Source organism: Muscardinus avellanarius (genome assembly GCF_963383645.1).
Source record: "Muscardinus avellanarius genome assembly, chromosome: 3".
Taxonomy (NCBI): domain Eukaryota; kingdom Metazoa; phylum Chordata; class Mammalia; order Rodentia; family Gliridae; genus Muscardinus; species Muscardinus avellanarius.
The window spans coordinates 76,162,346-76,189,393 of NC_137788.1; the positions used below are offsets into that span (position 1 = coordinate 76,162,346).

The 27,048-nt window shown below is 33.9% G+C and overlaps 1 protein-coding gene across 1 annotated transcript in view; it reads right to left on the reverse strand.

Moving 5' to 3' along the window:
• The window catches only part of COL24A1 (collagen type XXIV alpha 1 chain), a gene marked incomplete at both ends in the record, with an annotated part of 326,813 nt that overhangs the window by 164,248 nt on the left and 135,517 nt on the right, over nucleotides 1-27,048 (reverse strand). The window contains 3 exons of the mRNA XM_080692101.1: nucleotides 1,416-1,469; nucleotides 6,750-6,794; nucleotides 14,123-14,176. Coding sequence (XP_080548227.1) covers nucleotides 1,416-1,469; nucleotides 6,750-6,794; nucleotides 14,123-14,176 — 153 coding nt within the window. The remainder of the gene's footprint in view (nucleotides 1-1,415; nucleotides 1,470-6,749; nucleotides 6,795-14,122; nucleotides 14,177-27,048) is intronic.

Genomic DNA, 27,048 nt, shown 5'->3' on the forward strand with positions numbered 1-27,048 from the left:
TGTCTTTTAAATAGTAATAATCTGTTTTTAAAGTTATATTCTTTTAATTACCTTTAATTCTTTAAAAAAGGCTTTTATGAATTTAAAAATTACAATGTTTACTTTATTTGAACTCTGTAAAAGGCAGAGTGGTAGGCATTGGGAAGCCTATTGAGAAAAATACAAATTAAACCCTTGCGTAGGGATGCACTGCTTGCGCCAGTGGAACAGAAAACAAGCCACCTGGAAGAACTGAATTGAAAATTGGAGAATTTCTCCCATTTCCTTGGCAACACAGAAGCAACCTAGGTTTTGATGTGATTCTAGTGGGGAAGCAGGACATCAATAATGACTGAGATTCACTTTCTTGTCAGTTTGATGGCAGCTCAGAGTTGGATTTCCTGGCATTCTCTGGCAGTTCAGGGATTGATCCTAGTAATTGAGAATTGATTAAACCTTTTGTTTATAAATATCATTTCTGAGGGAGTGTCTATATAACTAAAGGAAGAATTAAGTGCATGTATTCCTCAAGTATAATTTTAGCCATAGATGGACACACTAATATATTAAACTTTGTATTTTTTTTCCACAAACCTTGGTAAGTGTTGTTTAGTCTCTCCTCAGATTCTAACATCATAAAAATAATGATTTAAATATAAATATTTGAGTTTTAGGGAATTTATCAATCATGCTTTCACTCTTTAACTTCTAAACTTTATATTTGCCAAAATAAGCAAAAAAAAAAAAAATTGCTGGGAATGGAATCCAGGGGCTTTCTACCTCCGAAGTATACCCCCAGCCCTATTTTTTATTCTTTATTTTGAAGCAGGGACTCACTGTGAACCATGTTCTTACGGTCTCAGATGCTCAAATGCTGGGATTACAAGTGTGTGCCACCACTCAAGGCTGCAATTTTTAAAAGCTAGTTTCTTTCAGTTCACTTTAAACTTCTGCTTTCATAATTTATATTTCTTGGTGTTATAAATGGTCACCTGAAACTTGGAAATAAAGTAAAAAAATGGGTGACATCTCTTTTTAATGTCATAAAGTGGTGTGGCTACTCAATGATTATCTAAAGAATATACTTAGACCCACTATTTGCTATTGATTAAAGTACCCAGGCTTCATACAGTGACATTAACTTGTAGATTTCTGATCAGTGGAAAAGAGAACCTCCACAGTTATTGAACCACAAATCTAATCCTAAAATTTCTCTATTAAATTACATATCTATACAAATATGAATATTGTCCTTTGAGTCATTTTTAACATTTTATTGTTCCCAGTAAGTCAATGTATGGTTGTTTCACACTTTTATGAAAGTCAGAACTTTACCTTTAAGAAAATTATGTTTTTATTTATTTTAATATACTTTTATGGATGCATTGTAGCCACATGTCATAGTTTAGAACTGATAACAAGTTCAGGTGCTTTACCTTTAAGCCTTCTAGTCCTGGTTCACCCAAATACCCCTTTCGACCTGGTTTTCCCTAGAGAAGAACAGAACAAAAGAGGAAAAATAGGTATGTTTATTCTCATTTCTAAAAGTTTCCTAAGGTTTATGAAATGTAAAGTATTATAAAATGAAACATTTCAAAATTTATTCGATAAATGTATTTTATCATACTAATTAGCCATTCAGGCTACAAATACCACACACAGTCCTAGGTTCTGTGGATTGAGAACCATACCTGCTTTCACAGAGCTTAGAGTTCAGGGGGCTGAGACAGGAGGGTTGAAGGTTCACCACCATCCCCAGCTACTTAGTGAGGCCCTCTGCAACTTAGTGAGCCCGGTTCAAAATAAAGAATAATAAAAAAAGAATAATAAATAGGGGTATAACTCAGAGGTAGAATGCCCTGGATTCAATTCCCAATATGAAAGAAAAGAAAAGAAAAGAAGAGAAAAGAAAAGAAGAGAAAAGAAAAGAAAAAGAAAGGGAGAGTGACTTTTGGACATTTTAGTTAGATATGTTTATTAGATATCTAAGTAAGGAGATTTTACAGTGGTCTTACAAGTCAAGAGTTAAAGGGTAGAAGATTCTGATCTAAAGATATAATTTTGGAAATAATCAATATCCTGATGGTAATTAAAGCCATAAATCTGGATAACATTGCCTAGGCATGAACATAGATAGAAAAAAGATGTCTACCCATTAAGCCTGGAAGAATTCCAAAACATAGATATCAAAGAATTGAGAAATATATATTTTTGATATATAATTAATATATATCAATTATATATAAAAATTTATATTTTTGATATATAAATATATATGTATGTATTTATATATCCTCAGTATCTAGATATATGTACTGGGGATGAAACCCAGGGGCATTCTACCTCCAAGATACACCCTTAGTTCTTTTTTTTTTTTTGGTGGTACTGGGGTTCCTGGAAGCCCTTCTACCTCTGGGCTATACTCCCAGACCCATTTTATATTTTTTAAATTTGGAAACAGGGTCTCTTAAGCCAGCGAGGCTGGCTCCAAACCAGAGCAATCCTCCTGTCTCCACCTCCCAAGTACAGGGATTACAAGCGTGCGCCACCACGCCTGGCCCCCTAGTCCTTTTTTAAAGTTTTGGTTAGCCAGGCGTGGTGGCGCATGCTTGTAATCCCAGTACTTTGGAGGCTGAGAAAGAAAGATCGCAGGTATGGGCCAGCCTCAGCTACTTAATGAAGCCTTCCACAACTTAGTAAGCCTTTGTTTCTAAATAAAGAATAAAAAAATAGGGTTGGGGATAGAGCTCAGAGGTAGAATGTTACTAGATTCAATCCCCAGTACCACATACATAAAAAAGTTTTAGTATGTTTTGAAACGAAGTTTCACTAAGTTGTTGAGGCTGGTCTCTATTTTGCACTCCTCCTTTCTCACCCTCCCAAGTTCAGGGGTTGCAGACATGCAATAACACATCCAGCTATAAAATATGAAATTTCATTCTAGAGAATTAGAAAGAAAATCACGCAGGTGAAGAAATTGTTCCCATGAATAAAGCATGATCCTGTTGAAATCTAAAGGATATTAGTATTATACATTATGAGAGTTATGGGGGGTTAGGAAATGCAATGTATTCAGCAAAACGGACTTCATTTGTGGTAAAGAAGTGGGGACAACACTGTTTTACACAGTTACAAGGTGTAAAAGTATTATAAAGGGCCAGGTGTGGTGGCGCACGCTTGTAATCCCAGCATTTGGGAGGCAGAGACCGGAGGATTAAGGTTCGTGGACAGCCTCAGCTACTTAGCGTGGCACTTTCCAACTCAGTGAGACCCTGTTTCAAAAAGAAAAGAAAGGAAAAGAAAAGAAAAGAAAAGAAAAGAAAAGAAAAATTAAAAAATTAAAAAGACCAAAAAATAGGGCTGGGGTGTAGCTCGGAGGTACAATGCCCCTAGGTTCCATCCCTGGTACTACAAAAAAATAAAAAATAAAAAAAATAAGAAAAATTAAAGATGATACAGAGACAATACTTCTGAGTTTTACTGAAATGGGAAGTTTCAGTACTTTAGTGAACTAAAGTTAACACTTGTAAAGGCAACTGGAATCAATGTAAGTTTGTCTTTTGTTTTTAATGTGAAATAAATAATAGGAGCCTCTCTGTTAATAGCAATGACCCAATAGAGAAAAAGAATTAAAATGCTGGAAGCAAAGGGAAGAAGCTTTGGGTCAATGCTCTTGAATCAGCAAGAAGACAAAGTGTGTAATGAGCAATTCTGATGTTACAGAAATGGCCCGTTCACAAAACATGATTGGAGGCAGAGTAAATGGGCACAAATAGAGGGAGATGAGTAGATACAAAGGTAGGAAATTGTGCAGGTTCTTTTCTGATTATTTTAATTATCTCAGGAAAGTAGAAAGAAAATAAAGGACCAGAATGACGATGAAAGATGAATGAAGAGAGTTTAAGGAGAAAGGATGAAATAACTTAGAAGATTAAAATAATAAACGGGCAGAGAAATAGAATTGAGAATGCAGTCAAAGAGATAATTATAATGTTTAACGTGGGATGAGGAGGGATGTGGAGTCATGAGGAAATACAGAACAACAAAAAAATCAATACGATTGATGCATCGAAATTTTCTATTGTGGATGTGAGATGGAGACATTAGAGATAATATGTTAGGAAGACAGATAATTGTTGAAAATGAGAAGTTTGTAATTGAAAATAAAGAGAAGTTATTGATACTGGCAGTGATAGGGAAAGGTTATGGCCACAGCAGTGAAAAGCTGGAGAGAAGAGGATGCTGGCACCAGAGGAGAGGAAGTCAATATTCTAGCTGTTGGATGGTTTTAGCTGCAGTTTATAATGTCTAATATCAAACAGCTGATATTTGATTACATAAGACTTTATTAGGAAGATCAGTATGACACAATCATCGTGTGTGACAAATTTAAATTTAAGAAGAGAAAAAGGATGAGAGAAAGTGGTAAATAGAACACCAATTTATAGTATCTAATGGGCATTATATGTTTGGGTTTTTACCATTGCTGCCCATTAAAATATAATCTAATTTTTTTTCCTTTTGAAAGTGAAGAAAAAGTGAAACAACCCTTTAGCTTCTATTCTGCTTTGACTACCTATTAAATAAATAGATATTTAAAATGGTATCCAGGACTTCTACTTAAGAAATTGTTTTAGTTTTTGCCTCTGCTTTGCTTGAAATAATTTAAAGCATTTTTAAAAATCAAGTATAAAGCATAAAAGACCATAAGGTCATCCTATTATTGTTAAAATCAATTGCTCTCTAATATATTTGAATATATAGACAAGGAATCTAGTTTAGAGTTAATAGTTTAAGAATTATTAAACTTCTCTGTGGTATTTACAAAAATGCTTAGAACCTGGTGTCAGTATATTTGTAATCTTTTTGAAATCAAGCCATTTACAGCATCAATAAATAATAACTTCTGGCCCTCTTTAAAATCTGTCACACTAGATTAATTTTGAGAATATTACATATGAGTATGTAATACAAAGATCTTATTTTCATACCTAAAGATATAATGATGATAGCCTGCACAGTTGTTTTCCAGATTAAGATGGATTCATGTGATATACTTAAAAAGTAATACTAGCCTAGGTGTTATGATACATGCCTGTAGCCCCAGTACTTGGGAGGGAAGCTGAAACAGGAGGATAGCAGGTTCGAAGCCAAACTCGCCAATTTAGTAAGATCCTTAACAATTTAGTTATACATTGTTTCAAAAAATAAAAAGGGAGGGGTGTACCTCAGAGATAGAATGTTCATTCAATCTCCAGTACTGATCTCCAGTACCAAAGAAAAGTAATACTGGGCCACAAATTGATATTTGGCCAATAGTAGCAAGAATAACTATTAAAACTAAGTAGACAAGTGGTGAATATGGTTTTCTTATTTACTACAAAAGCAAATTTTAAATAAAGTAAGTTTTACTGGGATTGAATAACAGTTTATGTTATATACCATTCCTTGCAAAAAATTAAAAAGTTTACCTTCTAGCGGGATGGTAGATATATGCATTGTAGAGAGATAAGGGTGCAAAAGGAATAACTACTACCACTCCTGTACTTTATAATACTCTCAAGAAAGAGGATGGGACCTATTTCATGTGTGTCTAATGCCTTATAAACTAAATATAACATACGTACCTCAGCTACTTCATAATATAATCTTTGGTAACGCATACCAAAAGTGTTTAAATTCATGTTTAGAATTTTAAAACAATAGTTTATATTTCACAATATGGTTTTATCTGCTAAAAAGCAGACAAGAAAGATTTATTAGATTTATATAATTTTATTGACAAATTTAGAAAAATAAAAATTTCCAAAATTTACTAAAATAGCTCAAGTATTTCACTTGCTATTACTTTTTGAAAAATTCATAAATAATTTGAAAAAATTACTAAGACCAATGAAAAATCAAGTAAATATGTAGTGAGGTATAACATAATTTAAAATATCCCTGGCTGGGAGTGGTGGCGCCCGCTTGTAATCCCCGCGCTTGGGAGGCGGAGACAGGAGGGTCGCGCGGGTTCGAAGCCAGTCGCACTGGCTTAAGAGACCCTGTTTCCAAATAAAAATATAAAAAATAGGTCTGGGAGTGTAGCCCGGAGGTAGAAGGGCTTCCAGGAACCCCAGTACCACCCCCCCAAAAAAAAATCCTTGGAGAATTCCAGTTATTACTTTATTTTAGGGGATTTTATGACTATAGTTGGCTTTAATTTTTGTCTTTGCTACAAATGAAAAGATTACATAATTAAAAATATTCAGGCATTGGCCGGGCGTGGTGGCGCACGCTTGTAATCCCCGCGCTTGGGAGGCAGAGACAGGAGGATCGCGCAGGTTCGAAGCCAGCCGCGCGCGCTGGCTTAGGAGACCCTGTTTCCAAATATAAAATGTAAAAAGAGGTCTGGGAGTGTAGCCCGGAGGTAGAAGGGCTTCCAGGAACCCCAGTACCACACACACACACAAAAAAAAAAAAAAAAAAAAAATTCAGGCACGTTGGCACACATTGTAATCCCAATACTTGGGAGTTTGAGACAAGAGCATTGCAGGTTCAAGGGCAGCCTCAGCAAGTAGAGAGATTCTCATCAACCTAGCAAAATCTTGTTTACAAATAAAAACAAAATAAAATAAGGCTGAAGGCTGGAGGGTGTAACTCAAAGGTAGAATGTCTCTGGGTTCGATATCCAGTGCCACCAATATATATATATATGCATATTTAAATAGATATGTATATTAGCTTTTTAAAGAGAAGTACTTGTAGAAAATTATTTAAATGATACCTACTCTTGGCCCCAGTTCTCCAAAGGGTCCAATTGGTCCTTCTTCTCCCTTAAAAACAAACAAACAAAAAGAGAATATATCATGGCCTAAAATAAGTATCTAAATATGTAAACTCTTATCCTCTACATTTATTCTGAAATGTAAAGCTCATTCCAAGATGTGATGTAGATAATGGTGTGATTATTTTTGTGTTTTAGAATTGTATCAACCCATAACATTTTAATTTTTTTCTATGAAAATCCCACATGTATTTTAAGAAGGACACTGCTACTGAATTATGTTAAATTGGTAGATGGTAAAATACAGCAAATTAGGAGTGGAAAAGAGTGAAAATGATACTGGATTACTTTTTAGTTAGTAAATAGTACACTTCCTATATAGAAAATGGGGAGTATAAAGAATCAAAATAATTAGGATCTCACAAAACTAGAATTAGGAATCACTAAGACCATCAATTAAAGATAATCTTTACCTTATGTTCATAGAAACTCAATTTAAGTTCTTAACAGGTAGAAATCATTACACATTTATATATGTACACATAAATGTATTGGTACAATATATCATAGTGAGATGCACAGTGATACATTTGTATGTTTAAAATTACTTATATACAGGCCAGGCGTGGTGGCGCACCCTTGTAATCCTCCCGCGTGGGAGGTGGAGACAGGAAGATCGCGCAGGTTCAAAGCCAGCCGCGCTGGCTTAAGAGACCCTGTTTCCAAATAAAAATATAAAATAGGTCTGGGAGTGTAGCCTGGAGGTAGAAGGTTTTCCAGGAACCCCAGTACCACACACACACAAAAATTACTTATATACAACATGTTTTCTCTAGGCACATTTTATACTTTGATACTGCATTCACTCAAATATTATGTTTTAGCGTCTTAATTCTTTCTTTTTATCTGTCATTCTGGAGAATATTTTATTTGTGTCTTCTGAAATTAAACACCAGAAGACAATAGTACTTAAAGGATTTACCACCAACCAATATTGCAAATTATACCATAGATGCCTTTTTATATTGGTGCATAATAGTTATGCAGAAGTGTAATTCATTGTGACATATTTGTATGTAGTTTGTCCAGATTAATTCCTTGGTACCTCCTCTTTCCTTCCCAACCTTCTTCTCCTGTTCACTATTCTGTATGCTACTGGTCTCCCTTCTATTCATGAGATTTCTTTTTTCCCCTTTTCTCTGTAGCTTCCACATATGAGAGAAAACATGATCCATGACTTTTTTTGGGGGGGGTGGTACTGGGGTTCCTGGAAGCCCTTCTACCTCTGGGCTACACTCCCGGACCTATTTTTTATATTTTTATTTGGAAACAGTGTCTCTTAAGCCAGCAAGGCTGGCTTTGAACCTCTGCGATCCTCCTGTCTCTGCCTCCCAAGTGCGGGGATTACAAGCGTGCGCCACCATACCTGGCTGATCCATGACTTTCTGAATCTGACTTATGTAATTTAACACAATGCTCTCCAGTTCCACCCACTCTCTAACAAATGGCATAATTTCATGTTTATTCAGAGGTGATTAAAACTCTCTTGTGCACATATACCACATTTTTGTCGTACATTCATCAGTTGATGTACACCTAGGCTATTTTGATAACTTGGCCATTGTGAATTGTGTTTTTTTTTTTACACACACGTTTCTATATTATGCTGACTTTAATTCTTTTGGACAAATATTATTTGGACAAAACCAAATATTATTTGGACAAAAATAAGTATTTATTTCCATAGCAGTTGTACTAACCTACAATACTACCGAAAGTGTAAAAGAGCTCCATTTTCCTGCATTCTTGCAAGCACTTATTATTGTGTTCTTGATTATTGCCATTCTAACTGGAGAGAGATCAAATATGTATAGTTTTGATTTACATTTCATTGGTTGCTAGAGATGTTAGATGTTTTTAATATATTTCTTGGCCATTTTTAATTCTTCTTTGGAGAAAAGTCTGTTTAGCTCATTCATCTATTTACTGTCTTTTTGGTGGTAAGCTTTTAAATTATTTATATATTCTGGATATGATTCCTCAGAGGAGTAGCTGGACATATTTTATTCCATTCTGTAGGCTCTCTCATATTCCCGTTTCCTTTGCTGTGCAGAAGCTTTTTAATTTGATGTCATCTCATTTATTAATTTTTGTTATTATTTCCTGAGTTATAGAAGTCCTACCGGGGAAGTTATTCCCTGTGCATAAATGTTGGACTATTGTCCTTCTGTTTTCTCTTACCAGTTGCCAAGTTTCTGGCTTAATTGCTAGATATTTAATTTATTTTGAGTTGACTTTTGTGCAGTGTGAGAGATAGGAATAGTTTCATTCTTCTACATAAAAATATCCAGTTTTGGAAGCACCATTTCTTAAAAATGCTCTCTTTTCACAGACATATGTTTTAGATACCTTTATCAAGGATCAGATAACTGTGTCTGTGTGGGTTTACCTTGATGTCTTCTATTTCTTTGTTTATATGCCTGTTGCTATGTCAGCACCATTTGAAATCAGGAATCATGATGACTTCAGTGTTATTCATTTTGCTCAGAATTGCCTTGACTATTCTGGGTCTTCTTTTCTTCCATATGAAGTTGAGAACTATTTTTTTCTAGATCTCTGAAGAATGTCAGTAATATTTTTTATGGAAATTTCATTGAATATGTATATTGCTTTTGGTAATATGGGAATTTTAGCAATATTAATTCTGTCTATCCATGAACATGGGAGGTCTTCCATCTTCTAGTGTCTTCTTATAGTTCTTTTTTTAGTGTTCTATAATTTTTTTAGAGCTCTTTCACTTCTTTGCTGAGATTTATTCATAGTTTGATTTTTTCTTTTTTGAGGTTATTGTAGATGAAATTATTTTACTGGTTTCTTTCTCAGAAGATTTATTATTGATGCATAGGAAAGCTATTGATTTCTGTATGTTGATTTTGTATTCTGCTAATTTGCTGGATCTGTTTATTAGCTCTAGAAGACTTCTGGTGAAGCTTTTTGGATCTTCTAAGTATAGGATAATATCACCTGCAAACAGTAGTCATTTGAATTCTCCCTTTCCTATTTGTATCTCCTTTATTTCCTTCTCTTGCCTAATTACTCTGGCTATTTTCAAGTACTATATTGAACAGGAGTGCTAAGAGCAGACATCTTTGTCTCATTCCTGATTTTACAAGAAATGCTTTCAGTTTTTCTCTATTTAGTATATGTTGGCTTTGGGTTTATTATATATAGTCTTTATAAAGTTGAGGTAAGCTTTATGTCTTTGATTCCTTCAGAGTATTATTATTATTAATATCATCATCATCATGAAAAACTACTGAATTTCACTGAAGGCTTTTCCTGCATCTATTGAAATGATCATGTGGCTTTTGTCTTAATTCTTTTATGTGATGTATTACATTTATTAACTTGTGTATATAAAACCATCCTTGCATAACTAGAATAAAACCTACTTGGTCCAGGTATATAATCTTAAAATTTGTAGTTGAATTCAATTTGATAATATTTAATTAAAGATTATTGCATCTACATTCAATAAGGATGTTGTTTTGTAATTTCTTTCCTTTATGTATTATTATCTACCTTTGGTATCAGAGAGCTATTGAGTTTGCAGAATTAATTTAAGAGTGTTCCCTTCTTTTCTATCTCATGAAATGGATTTTAAAAAGTTGATATTAGTTCTCTAAAGGTCTGGTAGAATTCAGTTTAAATGTGGTCCTGGGATTTTCTTTATTGAAAGTTTTTTTTTCAATTACAGCTTTATTGCATTACCTGTTGATGTTTTTTTTAATAAGCAAAACAATTTTGGTTCAACTATGGTAAGCCATATATGTCTAGAAACATGTTCATTTTCTCTAGGGTTCTCAAATTTGTTGAAATATAAGTTTTCAAAATAATCCCTAGTGATTATCTGGATTCCAGTGATGTTTGTTATGATATCCTTTTCCTTCTCTAGTTTTTATTAATTTGAGTCTTCTCTTTATTTCTTTTGGTTATTGGGCTAAGGACTTAACAATATTGTTTCACTTTTCAAAGAACTAAAATTTATTATCTTTGTATTACAGTTTTTGTCTATTTCATTAATTTGTATTTGATCATTTTTCTTTCCTTCTAACAGTTTGAAACTAATTTGTTCTTGGATTAAGACCTTGAAATGCATCATTAGGTTACATATTTTGGATCTTTCTGGGATTTTTATGTAGGCACTCATGTCCTTGAGCTTTCCTTTTAGAATTGCCATCACAGTGTCCCAGAAACTCTGGTATGTTGGATTCTCTTTTGATTCTAAAAAAAATTAAATTTCTTATTATTTCTTCCATGATCCATTCAGTATACAAAAGTTTATTGCTCATTCCCATGTGCTTGTATAGTTTTTTATCATTTTAGTGCTGCTCATTTCTATTTTCATTCCACTATGATATGATAATATATAAGAAATTATTTTAACTTTTTTGTATTTAAAATTTGCTTTGTAGCCTAAAATATGGTCTATTTTAGGGAATGTTCCATGAATGTTCCATGAAAAGCTGAGAATTTAGCTGTTTTTTGATAAAATATTATGGAGATATCTGTTCCATCCATTTGATTCATTGTATATTTTAGGTCTAGAGTGTCTTTGCTCATTCTATGACTGGATGACTTATCACCTCCAGTGATGGTGGTGTATTGAAATTACCCAGTATAATTCTACTGGGATCCATATGAACTTTTATGTCAATACTGTTTGTTTCATGTAATTAGGTGTACCGATATTTAGCACATAAAAACTTACTATCACTGTCTTGTGGGAATATTCACTTTCCCAGTATGTAGTGACCATCTTTGTCTTTTCTAATTTTAGTTTGAAGTCTACTTTGTCAGATACAAGAGTAGCTATTCCTATTTGTTGTTAGGTTCCATTTGCAAGGAATATCACTTTTCAACCTTTAACTTTCAGTCTGTGTATGTCTTTGCATATGAGGTATGTTTTTTGCACCAACATATAATTAGATCTTATTTTAAAAAATTCAGTCTGCCAGTTTATGTCTTTTAAATGGAGAATTTAAACATTTTACATTCAATATTGTTATAAAAAGGTGGTTCTTCTTTTGAGATCCCTCCCAGCTTTATTTTATTTTTTATTTTGAAATAGGATCTTACTAAGCTAGATAAGTGTTTGGCCTTGAACCTGCAATGTTTTGCCTCAGCTTTACAAGCACTGGGATTACAGGCATGAATCATCATCCTATCTTTTGGCTATTTTTTTTAATATTCTTTTTTGTATAAGATTTCTTAAAGTACCTTCTGCAGTGCTGGCTTGGTAGTCATGAATTCCTTTAATTTATGCTTATCTTGGAAAATTTTCTCCTTCAATTCAGGATAACTGGGCTAGATACAGCAACCTAGATTGGCAATTACTTTCTTTCAGGGCTAAAAAATGCATTGTTCCAATCTCTCTTGGACTTCAAGGTTTCTGCTAAAAAATCTGCTATTATTCTGACTGGTTTTCTTGTGTGGATAACCACCTGGTGTTTTTCTTTTGAAGATTTTGAAATTTTGTCATGATCTAGATTTTTGGCATTATAACTATAATAAGTAATAGAGAGATTATTTTCTGGTATTATCTATTTTGGGTTTTAAAGACCTCCAATATCTTAATGTCCATCTCATTTTCAAAATTTGAAATGTTTTCTTCTGTCACTACCAGGCTATCACTGATATTAGACTGTTTCTTTGCTCCTTCCTCAATACTTATGAGCCTTAAGTTAGTTAATTATCTTAATGTTTTCCCAGAGTTCTTGAAAATTCTGATCATAGTTTTTTACTTTTTCTTTAATATTGTCTGAATGTTCCAAAGTGCCTACCTTGTCTTTAAGCTCTAAATTCTGTATAAACTTAATTTCATCTATTGAAAAGTCTTTCTTTTCTAACAGGGAATATATTATTTAATTTTTAGAATTTTATTTTTTATTTTGAATTGTATAGAATTTTAAATACACGAAAGTAGAAAAAATGGTACAATAAATCCCTATGTACCCATAATTAAACTCAATATTGATCAACTGAATACCAATCCTATCTTATCCATTTATTTACCAATTTCCCTTTGTATTATTTTGAAGTACATTACAGATATCATTTCATTTTTATAAATTTTAAGTATATTTCTCTAGAACACAAAACTTAAAAAAATATAACAACAGATTAATTATTGTACCAAAAGTTGTACTAAATTCCTTAGTATCATCAAATGCCCAAGCAGCATTCAATTTTCCCATTGTCTCAAGAGCATAAACTTTTGGTAGGTTTTGTTTTATTTTCACTTTCTTATTAATACGAATTTATTGGTGCACTGTGATTATACATAATAGTGTGATTCATTGTGATATATTTGTACATGCACATAACACAGTTTGATGAGTTATTTTCCCTAGTACATTCCATTTCTCATCTTTCTTCCCCCTAATCCCTTCTTTACTGGTTTTCTATTTTTATGAGATCCCCTCTTCACACATACTTTCCCCCTTTTTTCTATTTAGCTTCTACATATGAGAAGAAAACATTTTCTTGTAAGGTTCCAAAACAATTAGTGAATAAAGACTGAAGGTGAATATTAACAAATGAAGAACTTCTAGGTATTAGTCTGTAAGAGAATAAAAATATAAGTATATTCTATTTATAGGTGTACTTATTAAACTATAGATTTCTTCATCTTTTAATAAATAATAAATGTGACTGCATTTTATTTATTTATTTTTTATTTATTTATTTTTATTTTTATTATTTTTGGTGGTACTAGGGGTAGGACCTAGGGGCTTTCTACCTCTGGGCTATATTCCCAGACCTACTTTTATATTTTTATTTGGAAACAGGGTCTCACTAAGTTGCTGAGAGCCTCACTAAATAGCTGACGCTAGCTTCGAACCTGTGCGATCCTCCTATCTCAGTCTCCCAAGCACGGGGATTACAAGTGTGCGCCACCACACCTGGCTGTGACTGCATTTTAACAATATATAAAGACCTTCCTAGAATCATATCTTATATGATAAAAATTTTTCTCAATTCAAAATTCAGTTAAATATAATTTATTGTGTCACAAACATAAAATAGTCACAAATAGTTAATATAATTTCTAGTACATATGAGTGAGACTCCAGGGTTCAGATTCTCTGACATTATACTGGAGACCACTGACACAAATTACTTACAGAACACTATAAAATGGTTCCAAATTTCTTTTCTATAACTGCCAACACAATATGGTAACTTGAAATTCTTCATGGCAAAAACTGCCCACACTAAGTCCATATTTTCTTTAAGTAGAAATTAAAGTTCCATGAAAATTACAAAGAAAATGTGAACTAAAATATTGCTGACTAGATATTCATCTCCTCCTACCTGAGTTCCTTTGAGGCCAGGAGGTCCAGGAGGCCCTCTGTTTCCAAGGAGCCCCTATAAAAGCAATAAAAGCATACAAAATAAGAACCATAGATATATTAACATTTTTATTAATTAGCATTAATCTGGAAATAGGCAACACTATTTGATATTATTTATTTCACATTAAGAGGTTATTAAAATGAGATGGAAAGGTAGATGAGAAGAAAACTACAAGGCTTTTTAAAAATTGGGAAACATGGGTAAACTTTTTAAAATAGTATGTTTTAGTTCAAATAATTTGCTCAGTATGCTATTTTCCAATTTTCAAACACCCTTTCAGACAAAGGTTTTCTAAATTTAAAGCAATGAGTCTATCTATTAATATGAAAATAAATAAATATTTAGTAGAGTGTCCACATGGTTTTAAAACAGATGGAGAGTATATAGATCTATTAAGAGACCAGAAGAGTCTGGATCTCATTACACATACTAAATGCTCTCCAACTTATTTCCCTTCTTGACACAACCTGGTAAAAGGGGAAGGGTGGTTTGCAAAAAAAGTGATAGTCTGAATTTGACAAGAAAATTTAAGACTAAATTGTTTTGGTTAAATATAATGATTGTTAATAATCAATTGCTCTCTGAATGAAATTTATTCAAAATGATTATTAAAAAATCTTTCTGATTCAGAAAAAACATACAAATCTAATTTTACATGACAAAATTTTCTCATTCAGTTCTGTTCTAACTATGCAATGTGTCCACAAAATTTTATGTAAATCTCTTCTAAGGATTACATTTTATATTATTGATTTTAATGATTTTATAACAATTAAACATCTTTACCTAATTTTTAGTGGTAGTAAATAACTGTCAAAGAGCACATATCCAGGCAATTTTGACTTTTAGTTTGGGAATTCAGTAGGATGACAAACTGCATGAGCATCTTTCTTTGATGATATATACTGCTCAATCATTGCTATGCTTTATCACAAATAAATAATGAAAATCCTTAGCTTAAGTCTGAAATATATTATTGCAAGCTTGTTATGTAAGTGGTATCATTCAAGAAACAGTATCACTTTAGAACGTAACCTTTTTTTTTATAGTTTTCTTATTTATGAAAGGGAAAGATGAGCAGGACTATGAAAATGGGCATATGCTGTTTTGTGGAAGTCTGATACACATTCATACTTTTTCAAGCAAAAGTACTCTATGTTTTCCTTAAGGAAACATCTTCCCCCTATTTTAGACCATGTGGTTTGAAGGGTGTGACTATCCCTGACCATAATGGTGGGCATATAACAGGGACCTATGTCAATTACATAGTCTATAGCCCTAGAAATAGCAATCCACTCAGGAATGACCAAGGGACCCCCAATGCTCATCTAACAAAAGAAAATTTCAATCTTTTGTGAAACTACTGGGAAGACAGGATAGCATTAAAGATGAAGTAAAAACAAGGAGAAACTACCAAGGGGAGAGAGTTTAGCAATGAAGTCAATGAAATAATCAACAGAGAAAGAAGAGTGATTAAGGTCTCGAGGTATAGTTTAGGATTCTGGGTGTAGAGATTGAATTTCTAAACTTTTCACATATTTATATAAGTTTCTTTGAGTTACAACTGAAAAATTCTGATTTGTACAATGATTTCAAACTCTCTTCACTACCCAAAAACTGTTCTTCTAGAAATTCTAAGTGAAAGATCATAAAATTGTCAAAATCGATTGGAGGTACAGAATGCAAATATTATTAAATTTGATATCACAATTAAGTTTATCACATGATAGCTAGTATTTACTCATATATTTCATTTGTTTATTTTTCATCTGACTTTTATTAATTTTTTACTATGTTTAGGCCTATTAATAGAACATTACACCATGAGTATATGAATATAAGAAGGCACAGTCCCTGTTCTTAATGAATTAATATTTACATAGGAGTTGATACTATAAAATTATATATCCAGGTATGGGGCCTCATGCCTACAATTCCAGTACTTAGGAGGCTGAGACAGGAGGATTACAGGTTCAAGTTCTGTCTTAGCAATTTAGTAAGACCCATAAAAATGGCTGAGAGTGTAGCTCAGAGGTAAAATGCCCCAGGTTCAACTCCTAATTCCCAAATAAAAATACAAAAAAAACCCCTAAAATAATCTAATAAGAATTATAATAGAGTAGAGAAGAAAATCCTTTTGGAGAGGGCTAGAAAATTTTAATATGTCTACAAATTTTGATATGCTAATAAAAACTTGTAAATAAGAGTGAGTAGAGTTGGGCATGGTAGCATGCATCTGTAATCCCAGTAACTCAGGAGGCTGAGGCAAAAGATCATAAGTTTGGGACCAGGTTGGACAATTTAGCAAGACTAATTCTCAAAAATAAAATATAAAGAGCTGAGAATGCATGTTAGTGATGAGGTACTCCTGGGTTCAATCACCAGTACCTGGAAAATATAAAAAAAATTGAACAACTTTTAGGGTACAAAAAAGCCCTGATGAATAGACATTAGAAAATGTGCATTAAAAACTATATTAGCTTCATTTTCAGGGTGACCAGCAGAGGTTTAAACAGAAATAAATCCCTTTAACTCTCATATTATACCTGTTTACCCTGGGGGTGGCATCATTGGCAAAGAACCCAAAATGACATGTTCAGGAAAGCAGATGTCTTTCCCTTTCTTTAGGCTATCTTTTCCTTTCTCTTCAAAAACTAATTTACAATCTTAAAAGAATAAACACTGGATAAGAAAAACATGCAATTTATAAGAGATATACCTATAACATAAAAATATAAAAGGTTCTAAATAAAAAAAGAGAAAAAATATATGCAAGAGACTTACCAGCCAAAAATAGTCAATCTTAAGGTAAATCTTAAGGGAAAATAAATATTGAAATTATTAAGTCACTAAATAATGATAAAAGGCTATATTCACTATGAAGAGATAAAACCTTTAGGAGATTAAAGATGGCAGGCTAGAGGGAGACATATCCTTTTGGTTGCTCTGAGACTCAGAACTAACAAACAGAAAGACTGCTGCTTGGCAAGAGAAGAGAAGCAGTCAGAACTCAGTAGCAAAAAGACAGTTGAAACATGTTGCAATTGGATGCAGCACAGGGAGCAAAGGACTAAAAAGAGCTCCATGTGTCTCATCTGGTGAGTGGAGAGCAGAGATGGAACCATCTTGGTGAGTCTGCACCAGGCTACGGGCTGCTGAAATCCAGTAAAGGTCTCACAGACCAACTTCATCCAAGATGAAGCAGACTCTTATCAAGACAGTAGCTGCAGAAAATCTTATCTAAAGTAATCATATTGTTCTCTCCATGCTCAAGTACCTGAAGATGGGATTTCTCAGGCTGCCCAAACTGTCCAGTAAACTCCTGTAGCTCTAGCTATAGCTGCAGTTGAATTCAAACTGAGAAACAACAGGACCTTCCTGTAGGGACCAGTGTTGACTTCCTATCTCATCAAGACCAACCAGAACAACAAGCCAAATTTCCCAGAGAAATCCTGTATCTGCAGCTGAACTCGTCCCTTGTTACAGGGACATAAACAGCACTCATCGAGACAATGAGTTTACAAACTATCCCAGTAGGAGCCTGTGTGGCTACAGTGACTTGTGTGGCAGTGAACAAACCCATGGGTCTGTGAGTTTGTAAATTATCCCTGAGGAAATGGGGGCAGATAGTATAGAGAGACAAGTAAAAAACCTGAATCAGAATCTTTTCAAATGTATTAAAATCAGAATACTATAGTAATGGATGCAACAGACAGTCCCTAGGAAAGCAGAGTCAGCAATTTGCCTGGACCTAAGGTCTGTAGTTTGCCATGGTTCAGAAATCACCAAAGACTCACCAGCAGTGGTGTTTGTGCAGTGAAATAACTCAGTCAACCATATTCCAGGCTTTGAAGGATATAAACTCATGCCACAGGCACCAAGGCCAGAGGCCAAATAGGTCTCATGTGAACTCAGATACTCAGAGCAGCAATGGTGTACCTAGGGCTAAATAACTGAACCACCCAAGTCCCAGGCTCATAATGTACAATTTCTCCCTGCCAGAGCTTGGGCCCTGAAAACAGGGAAACCAGGTGCCAACAGGAGTTCATGTGACTGCAGTTATAGGCTAGAAATGCAAAACTTTCTCTACCACAGTTTATTCATTGTTATCATGCATGTCAATGATTTCCAGGGCTCTACATGATTGTAACTAGATCAGCAAGATTGTCCCTGGACCATCAAAGCTCATCCAGCTGGGCCACAAGCTTGGAACATAGTAATTTTTGGACTTGCTGAGCACAGGCCCATTGACCACAGAGACTGGAGGTCAGTGCTCTGCAGGGGTTCACAGATTCACAACCAGAATAGTAGCAGTGGTTTCTGTGAGGCATTAAATCCCAACCAGCAGGCTTCAGACTATGAATGAACCCTAATGGATATAAACCTGGAGAACACAGTGGCTTGTAGCTGATTAGAGACCCTAGTTTGCTTGCACTAAGAATTATATTTAAAGAAATTCTGGGAGACAAAAGTCTGATTGTGGTAGGTGTGCTGGTACACACTTATAATCTCAATATTTGAGAGGCTGAGACAGGAGGATCATGGTTCATGGCTAACCTCAGCTACTTAGTGAGGTCCTTGGCAACTCAGTAAGATTCTGTTTAAAAATAAAGAATAAAAATAATAGAGCTGGGGGTGGAGCTCGGAGGTAGAATACCCCTGGGTTTTATCCCCAGTACTGCCAAAAAAGAAATGTCTGATTATATGAGAAAGAGTCATTGAGGCAAATATATACCCCAGCACAGGTCTCATCATAAAAGGAGAAAGAATATATATAAACCAGAATTCTGAAAACATAAAAAATAAGATCATCGAGGAAACTATAAACTGACAACACAACAAGGGAGATCACCAATACTGAGCCACAGAAAAATGTCAAAAGGAGAATTCAGAATTTTGATTTTCAATATTATCAAAGACTTCAGAAATAAAATCAGAGAATGTGTACAAGAAATGAGAGAACATATGAATAGATAGTTAAGGCCCTAAAAAAATAAAACCAAAAAAGAGGCTCTGAGAAAAATGAAGGAGTCAATAAATGAATTAAAAACCTCAATAGAAAAAAATCTCTGGCAGATTATACCACATGGAAAATAGAATCTCACTCTTGGAAGACAGTTCTTTCAAAATTGACCACACCACCACCAATATAGAGAAGACAATACAATAACACAACCAGAATATCCAAGAAATATGGGATAATATTAAACAACCTAACTTAGGGATATAGGCATTGAAGAAGCTCTAAAAGCATAAAGAGCATTATAAATCTTTTCAGAGAAATAGTCAGAGAATTTCCCAAACAGAAAAAAATGTTGAACATCCACTTACAGGAGGCATTCAGAACACTAACAAGACAAAACCAAAGAACATCTCCATGCCATATAAGAGTTAAAACAATGAACATAGAGGCCATGGAAAGAAACATAAATGAAAACCTTCTAAGATAAACAGAAACTGAAGGAATTAATGACTACCAAGCCAGCACTAGAGAAAATACTTAAAGAAGTAAAATTTAAAAAAGAAAGATTTAAAGACCAAGGCCAGAGAATGGGCAGGTCTACCAGATGGGCAACTAAATGAAGGAAAATAACATATATCAAACAGAAAATATAACTCAAAATGACAGGAAACAAAAATTATCTCTAATAATAACACTGAATTCAAAAGGTATAAATTTCTCTGTTAAAAGACATAGCCTGGCAATGTGGAATAAATACATAATCCAACTATATGCTCCTTGCAAGAAACTTACCTTACAGGCAAAGATATACAAATGCTAAAAGTGAAAGGATGGAAAAAGATATACCATGAAAATAGAGACCAAAAACAAGCTCATATCTGACAAAGCTGACTTTAAGTTAAAACTTATCAAAAGAGACCAAGCTGACCACTTCTTACTAATAGAAGGAACAATCTAACAAGAAGATGTGATGACAGTCAACATCTATGCTGCAAATGTGGGCACACTCACTTTTGTAAAACTATTTATTCAGGACATTAGTTTTCAAATAGACCCAAATACAGGAATATTAGGAGGCATCAACACACTGCTCACACTACTAGATCAATATTTCAAGCAAAGATGAGTAAAGACTCTTTAGACTTAAAGAACATAATAAAGCAAATAGACCTAATAGACATTTACAGAATATCTAACCAACAACAGCTGAATACACAGTCTCCTCAGATTCTCATAAACATTTCTACAAAATAGGCAAAATTCTGGGTCAAAAGCAAGTATCAGCAAATTAAAAAAATTTAATTCCTTGAATATTTTACATCATAGTGGAATAAAAGTAGAATTCAACAACAGGAAGACTAAAAAATTACATAAATACATGGAAATTTATGTAAATAATGAGGACTGGATCACTGAAAAATAAGGGAAGAAATAAAATAATTCCTAGAATCATATGAAAATAGAAACACAAATGCTTGTAATCCCCATACTTAGGAGGCTGAGACAGGAGGATGGCACAGGTTCAAAGCCAGCCTCATCTACATAGTGAGGCTCTCAGGTACTTAGTGAGACTCTGTTTCCAAATAAAAATATAAAATAGGTCTGGGAGGATAGCCCGGAGGTACAAAGCCCCTGGGTTCCACCCCCAGTACCACCAAAAAAAAAAAAAAAAAAAAAAAAAAAAAGGCAAGACTAAGTTCTTCTCTATCAGCAATTACTTTGAATATGAGTTGTCATGGTTTGGATTTAATATGTCTCTTAAACGTTCATGTATTAACCAACACAGCCATCTTCAGAGGTGAGACATGGCTACAGGTGAATCCCTTGGGGGCATGAGAGGTCAAAGTGTTTTATTGGGTGATGGCTGCAGCATCTCTTCCTCTTTTTCATATCTGGTTCCTGCCACAATGAGCTGAGGGCTGGTACCCCTCTTCTGCTATGCCCTGAGCTGTGAAGCTGCCACCCAGCCTAACATGGATTGAAATCCCCAAGCAAGGTGAGCAAATGAAATCCTTCTTTAAAGTTTCCCATGTCATGTGTTTGGGCCCCACTGGTGAAAGCATAAGTTAATTAAATCTCAAATAAAAAGACAAAGAGTGACTGAATTGATTAAAATGCAAGATCCAACTATTTGCTGTCTACAAGTGACTTGCTATAGATTTGTGGTCACACATAATACTTATAGAACGGAAGGGAGAAATAGATAGCAATATAATAATAAAAGATTTCAACAACTACTTTTCAATAATGGATGGGATATCCAGACAGAAAACCAATGAGGAAACAGAAACATCTGACCAAAACTAATCAGTAGATTCTCCATCTGTGGAGTCAACCAACCACAGATAAAAATATTAAAAGAAATGGCATTTGTAATTAACATATGCAGATTTTTTCCTTGCCATTATTCCCTAAAAATAGAGTATATCAACTATTTACACAGATTTACATTATATTATATATTATAAAATATAGAGATGATTTAAAGCATATGGGAAGATTACACAGGTTGTATACAAGTACTATGCTATTTCATATAAGGGACTTGAACATTCATAAATTTTGGTATCCACAAGTGGTCCAGAAACCAATCTATCCTACATGAATACCTAGGAAAAACTCTGCACACCAAACAGACCTGACAGAAAATTCCACCCAAGAGCAGTAGAAAATTAATCTGTTAAGAATATAAGAAATCTTCTCCAAGATAGATCACATGGTAGGTAACAAAAAAATATTAGTAGAGTTAAGACTACTGAAATTATATAAAATATCTTTTCCAATCTGAATGATACAAAACAGAATTAACAGTAGAAAAGAAACGAGTAGATTCTTGTCACTTCCTTTCAATATAGCACTGAAAGTTCTCCATACAGCAACTAGGTAAGGAGTAAAAGTCATGCAAATTGGAAAGAAAAAAGTAAATGTATCTCTGATCACAGATGAGAGGATCTTATATATAGAAAACTAAGGATTTCACAAGAAACTAAGAATTTCACAAGAAAACTTAAGTTTCACAAGAAAACTTAAAATAACAAATTCAACAAAGTTACAAAACAGAAAATCAACATACAATAGTCAGTTGCATTTCTATCTATCTATCTCTATCTATCTATCTATCTATCTATCTATCTATCTATCTATATTGGTGGTATTGGGGTTCCTGGAAGCCCTTCTACCTCTGGGCTACACTCCCAGACCTATTTTATTTTTGGAAACTGGGTCTCTTAAGCCAGTGCGGCTGGGTTCAAACCTGCGCGATCCTCCTGTCTCCGCCTCCCAAGCGCAGGGATTACAAGCGTGCACTACCACGCCCGGTGGCATTTCTATATTCTAACAGCAAATAATCTGAAAAGGAAATTGAGGGGAAAATTCCATTTGTGGGAGGATCAAAAAGAATAAAATACACAGGAATATACTTAACCAATGAGCTCAAAGACCTGTACATTGAAAATTATAAAACATTGCCAAATGACATTAATGATTACACAAAGAAATCCTCTGTTCATGGATTGGGAGATTTAGTATTGTTGGAATGTCCACACCACTGTAAATTATCAACAAATTTATGTTATCACTATCAAATCTCAGAGTTGTCTTTTGCTGAAATAGAAAAAATAATACTAATACTCATATGCTACAAATAGCAAGATCAATCTTGAAAAACAGACCAAAGCTGGACATCTCATGCTTCATGACTTTAAAATAAATTACAAAGCTTCAATAATCAAAATAGTATTGTACTGTCATAAAAATACAGAAATAACGATTATTAGAATGCAACAGAGAAATCAGAAATAAATGCAAGCATATACTGTCAAATGATCTTTCACAGGGGTAACAAGGCTACATAATGAGGAAATAATAGTTACTTTAATAGTATTGGAAAAATTCTATATTCATATGAAAGAATAAGATTGAAACATTATATTATACCTATACAAAAATCAACTCAAAATAGATTAAGACTTAAAAATAAGACCTGAAAACTGTAAAACACCTAGAGAAAAAATTTCATAAAACGAGTCATGAAAATGAGTTTTTAAATATGACACCAAAAGCACATGTAGAAAAGCAAAACTAGAGAAGTTGTACTACATCAAGTGAAAAATTTCTGCACAGCAGAGCAATCAACAGAATGAGAAACAGACTTACGGAATGGGAAAAAAGATCTGTAGGCCACATCTCTAATATGGGATAAATACCTAAAATATATAAGGAATTTTCTAAACTCAATAACAAGAAAACAAACAGCCCAATAATAAAGTGAGCAGAGGGCTTTTGGATATTTGGTCAAAAGAATTGAAAATAGGATCTCAAAGAGTTCCTTGCACTTTTATGTCCACTGCAGGTTCATCCATAATAGCCAAGAGTGTATAAATACCCTAAGTGTATATTGATATATGAATGAATGAATGTAATGTAGTATTCACAGACAATAAAATATTATTTTGCTGTAAAACGATGGAACTCTTGTCATATGCTGCAGGACAGACAAACCTTGTGGACATTATGTTAAGTGAAATAAGCCAGTCACAGAAGAGGAAATACTTTGTAATTCTGCTTATACGAAATATTTAGAGCTGGGCATGGTGGTGCATGCTTTTAATTCAGCATTTGAGAGACGGAGACCGGAAGATCTCTGTTGGAGGACAGCCTCAGCTACTTAGTGAGGCCCTTTGCAACTCAGTGAGACACTTTGAAAATAAAGAATAAAAAATAGGGCTAGGGGTGTAGCTCAGATGTAGAATGCCCCTGGGTTTCATTCCCAGTACCACACACAAACACAAAAAAAAATATTTAAAATAGTTTTAAAAAGATCATAGAAACAGGAAGCAGAATGGTAGTTTCTAGGGCCTGGAGCAAGAGGAAATGAAGAGGTATTCTTTAATGGGCATAGAATTTTAATCATACAAAATGAAATTAAACATATCTGCTGCACAACAATGCACATACATCTTAAGTATTAGAATATTGTATTCTACACTTAAAATTTGTTAAAAGGGTAGATTCCAAGATAGTCATTTTTAACTACCTATACAGAAAAATCTTCCATTGGACATGTTAGTATTTAAATTCTTCAAGTTTATTTTAATATCTGTCATAATCAGCCCCTACTATTTTTGTTCAGGTAGATTTACTTCTGTCTTCTTTGCCTGTGTTCATTTTGTCCCTGTGGCAGAGAATCTTTTACCTCTTGACTCCACTTGGCAAAATCCAACCCATCCAAATCAAATCCCTATTTTCTCTATGAAGCATTTCAGTAAAAAGGACCACATAAAATTATTCCCTTCTCTGCACTACTCACTTATCCTATGTGCCTACTTACTATGCTTTTTAATGTTTCACATGTGGAAGACTTGTGTTCCTAAAGGATTATAAACTCCTAGTACACAGAAGACAGCGTCCTAATCTTGTTTTCAAGTCACGATTTAATATAGTACAAACAGTAACACAGTACAAAGTTTGCTCATTATACAAGCTCAATAAATATTTCTGTGCTGACGAAAAGTTGTCTGAAGAATAAAACGGCTAATATAAGAAATCTACATATAAATTTTGATTTAAAGGATAGAATGTGAATATTCAGGGCTGTGTTGAAGTGATCTTGAAAAACTTTTTAGGAGTTGGTATCTTCCTATTATCAAGTTATTTTTCCTCTATAGAGATGAACACACGATATACTGTAATGATCTATAAAAGCAACTTCTATATATATGTCCATAATGAACTTTCTTGATAACTTAACAGGACTGTTATATAAGCCAATAACAACTGTTTTTTTTTTTTTTTAACATTCCTAATTCTATAGCCAAACTAACAACACAAGCCAATTAGAGCAACACATGTATGGTTCCTTTGTTTACTGGAGCACAGAGAATATTTATTGGATACTCTTACTTTCTGCAGTAAGCAGCAAAGGATGTGGTTTTGTTAATGTTATGGGATTCTTAAAAGCAGGCTGCCAAATTGGGTGGCTCTCAAGAAGGCTTACTGAAATATGCTTTGCATCTATACACAAATATGCACACGCATACAACTTTACAATCAGTAGAACCATAATTAACAGAAGTTTCCAAAGCTAGTTTGAAGTTGTTAGTCTACTGGCAGAAAATGAACAGAAAATAAAAGGCTTTTTTTAGAACTGTGCCAAATGGCTCTGGAAAGAATCTAATTTGTTTGCAAATAGGGTGACTTTTTTTTTTCCAAATAGTGTACAGGATTTTCTTGATGACCATATTGTACAGCTTCAACAGAGCTTTAGTAATTTATATTATCCCCACTTTCCCAAAACAAGGCATGTATATGGAAATAAAGGAAGTTTTAAGATTTTTCTATGATATAGTACACTCAGGAAAAGAAACACGTCGTGTCAACAGGTTCAGTATGTTTGGCTCTGTTTTTTCTTGTTTGTCGAAAAAAATTTAAGGCAAATGAGAAGGACCAAGAAGATAGACAAAAACAGGTCTTTCTCCACCTACAAAACATAAAATCATAAAACTTTTTTGCTTTTATGGTAAAATTATCCCTTCTAACATAAGGTTTTAAAATTCAATGTTGTGTATAAAATCAATCTCACATTGTTGATGCTGATGAGTCTATAAACCCACATGTAGTGAATAAATTTAGAAAAAGTAATTAAGCAATCATCCAAAAAAATTCAACAACTTTCAGGTCTTCGGACCCACTTTTAACATCAATTTTTAAAAACTGTTATCAGTGCATTGAAATTATATATGATAATGAGATTTATAGCACTGCATTCATATATGTACACTAAGTTATTTGGTTTATTAACATATCAATTTAAGACTGTAAGTAGTAATGAGAAGGAAATTCTGAAGACCACTTCTGTAATCATATTAAAGAGTTTAGTTAGCAAGCCAGTAGTGGGGGCAAACACCCATTATCCTAGTACTTGAGAGGCTGAGACAGAAGGAGCACAGGTTTGAAACCACCCTCAACAATTTAGAGAAATCCTCAGCAATTTAGTGAGGGGTCTTTTCTTTATGTTTTTTGTTTTGCTTTTTTGTTGTTGTTTTTTTTTATAGTACTGGGGATTGAACCCAGGGTTATTCTACCTCTGAACTATACTATCAGTCCTATATTTTATTCTTTATTTTGAAACAGGGTCTCATTAAGTTGTGGAGGGCCTTACTAAGTAGCTAAGGCTGGCAGGGAACCTGGGATCCTTCTGTCTTAGCCTTCCAAGTACTGGGATTACAAGATTGTGCCACCATGCCTGGCTAGTGAGTGTCTTTTCAAACTTAAAAAAAAAAAAAAATAGGGTTGTGAGTGCAGCTCAGAGGTAGAATGCCCCTGGGTTCTACCCCTAATCCTAATCTCTGTCTGTCTGTCTGCTGTCTGTCTGTCTGTCTGTCTGTCTGTCTCTCTCTCTCTCTCTCTCTCTCTCTCTCTCTCTCTCTCTCTCTCTCTCACACACACACACACACACACACACACACACACACACACACACACACCCCATTTAACTTTTTTCAGGTCTCTGACATTTTTCTTGACAAAACATCAAGTAAACCAAACTTCAAAATGAAAATAATTTTTAAAGCTCTCTCGTTCTTCACCTAGTACAAGATGCACATTTAAGCTGTAAGCTCAGTGACTCCTCCTCCTGCAGTATTTCCCGATTTCAGAGACAGAGCTGTGCTCGGTTGCTCAGTCTCTCACAGCATAGCATCGACTCTTTTTTAAATAGCACTTCTTACATTTTGCAATAATTTTGATTTTGTTTCATACAAGGGAGGAATCAGAGTTTATTATTTATAGTTTCACATTTAGTACTTGGCCTAACATGGAAGAAGCTCAATATAGTTTGAATGAGTGCATTATCCAATAAATGAATAAATAAAAACATAAATGTATTATGTTCAAGTTCTTAAGTATCTATCAGGAGAAGGGC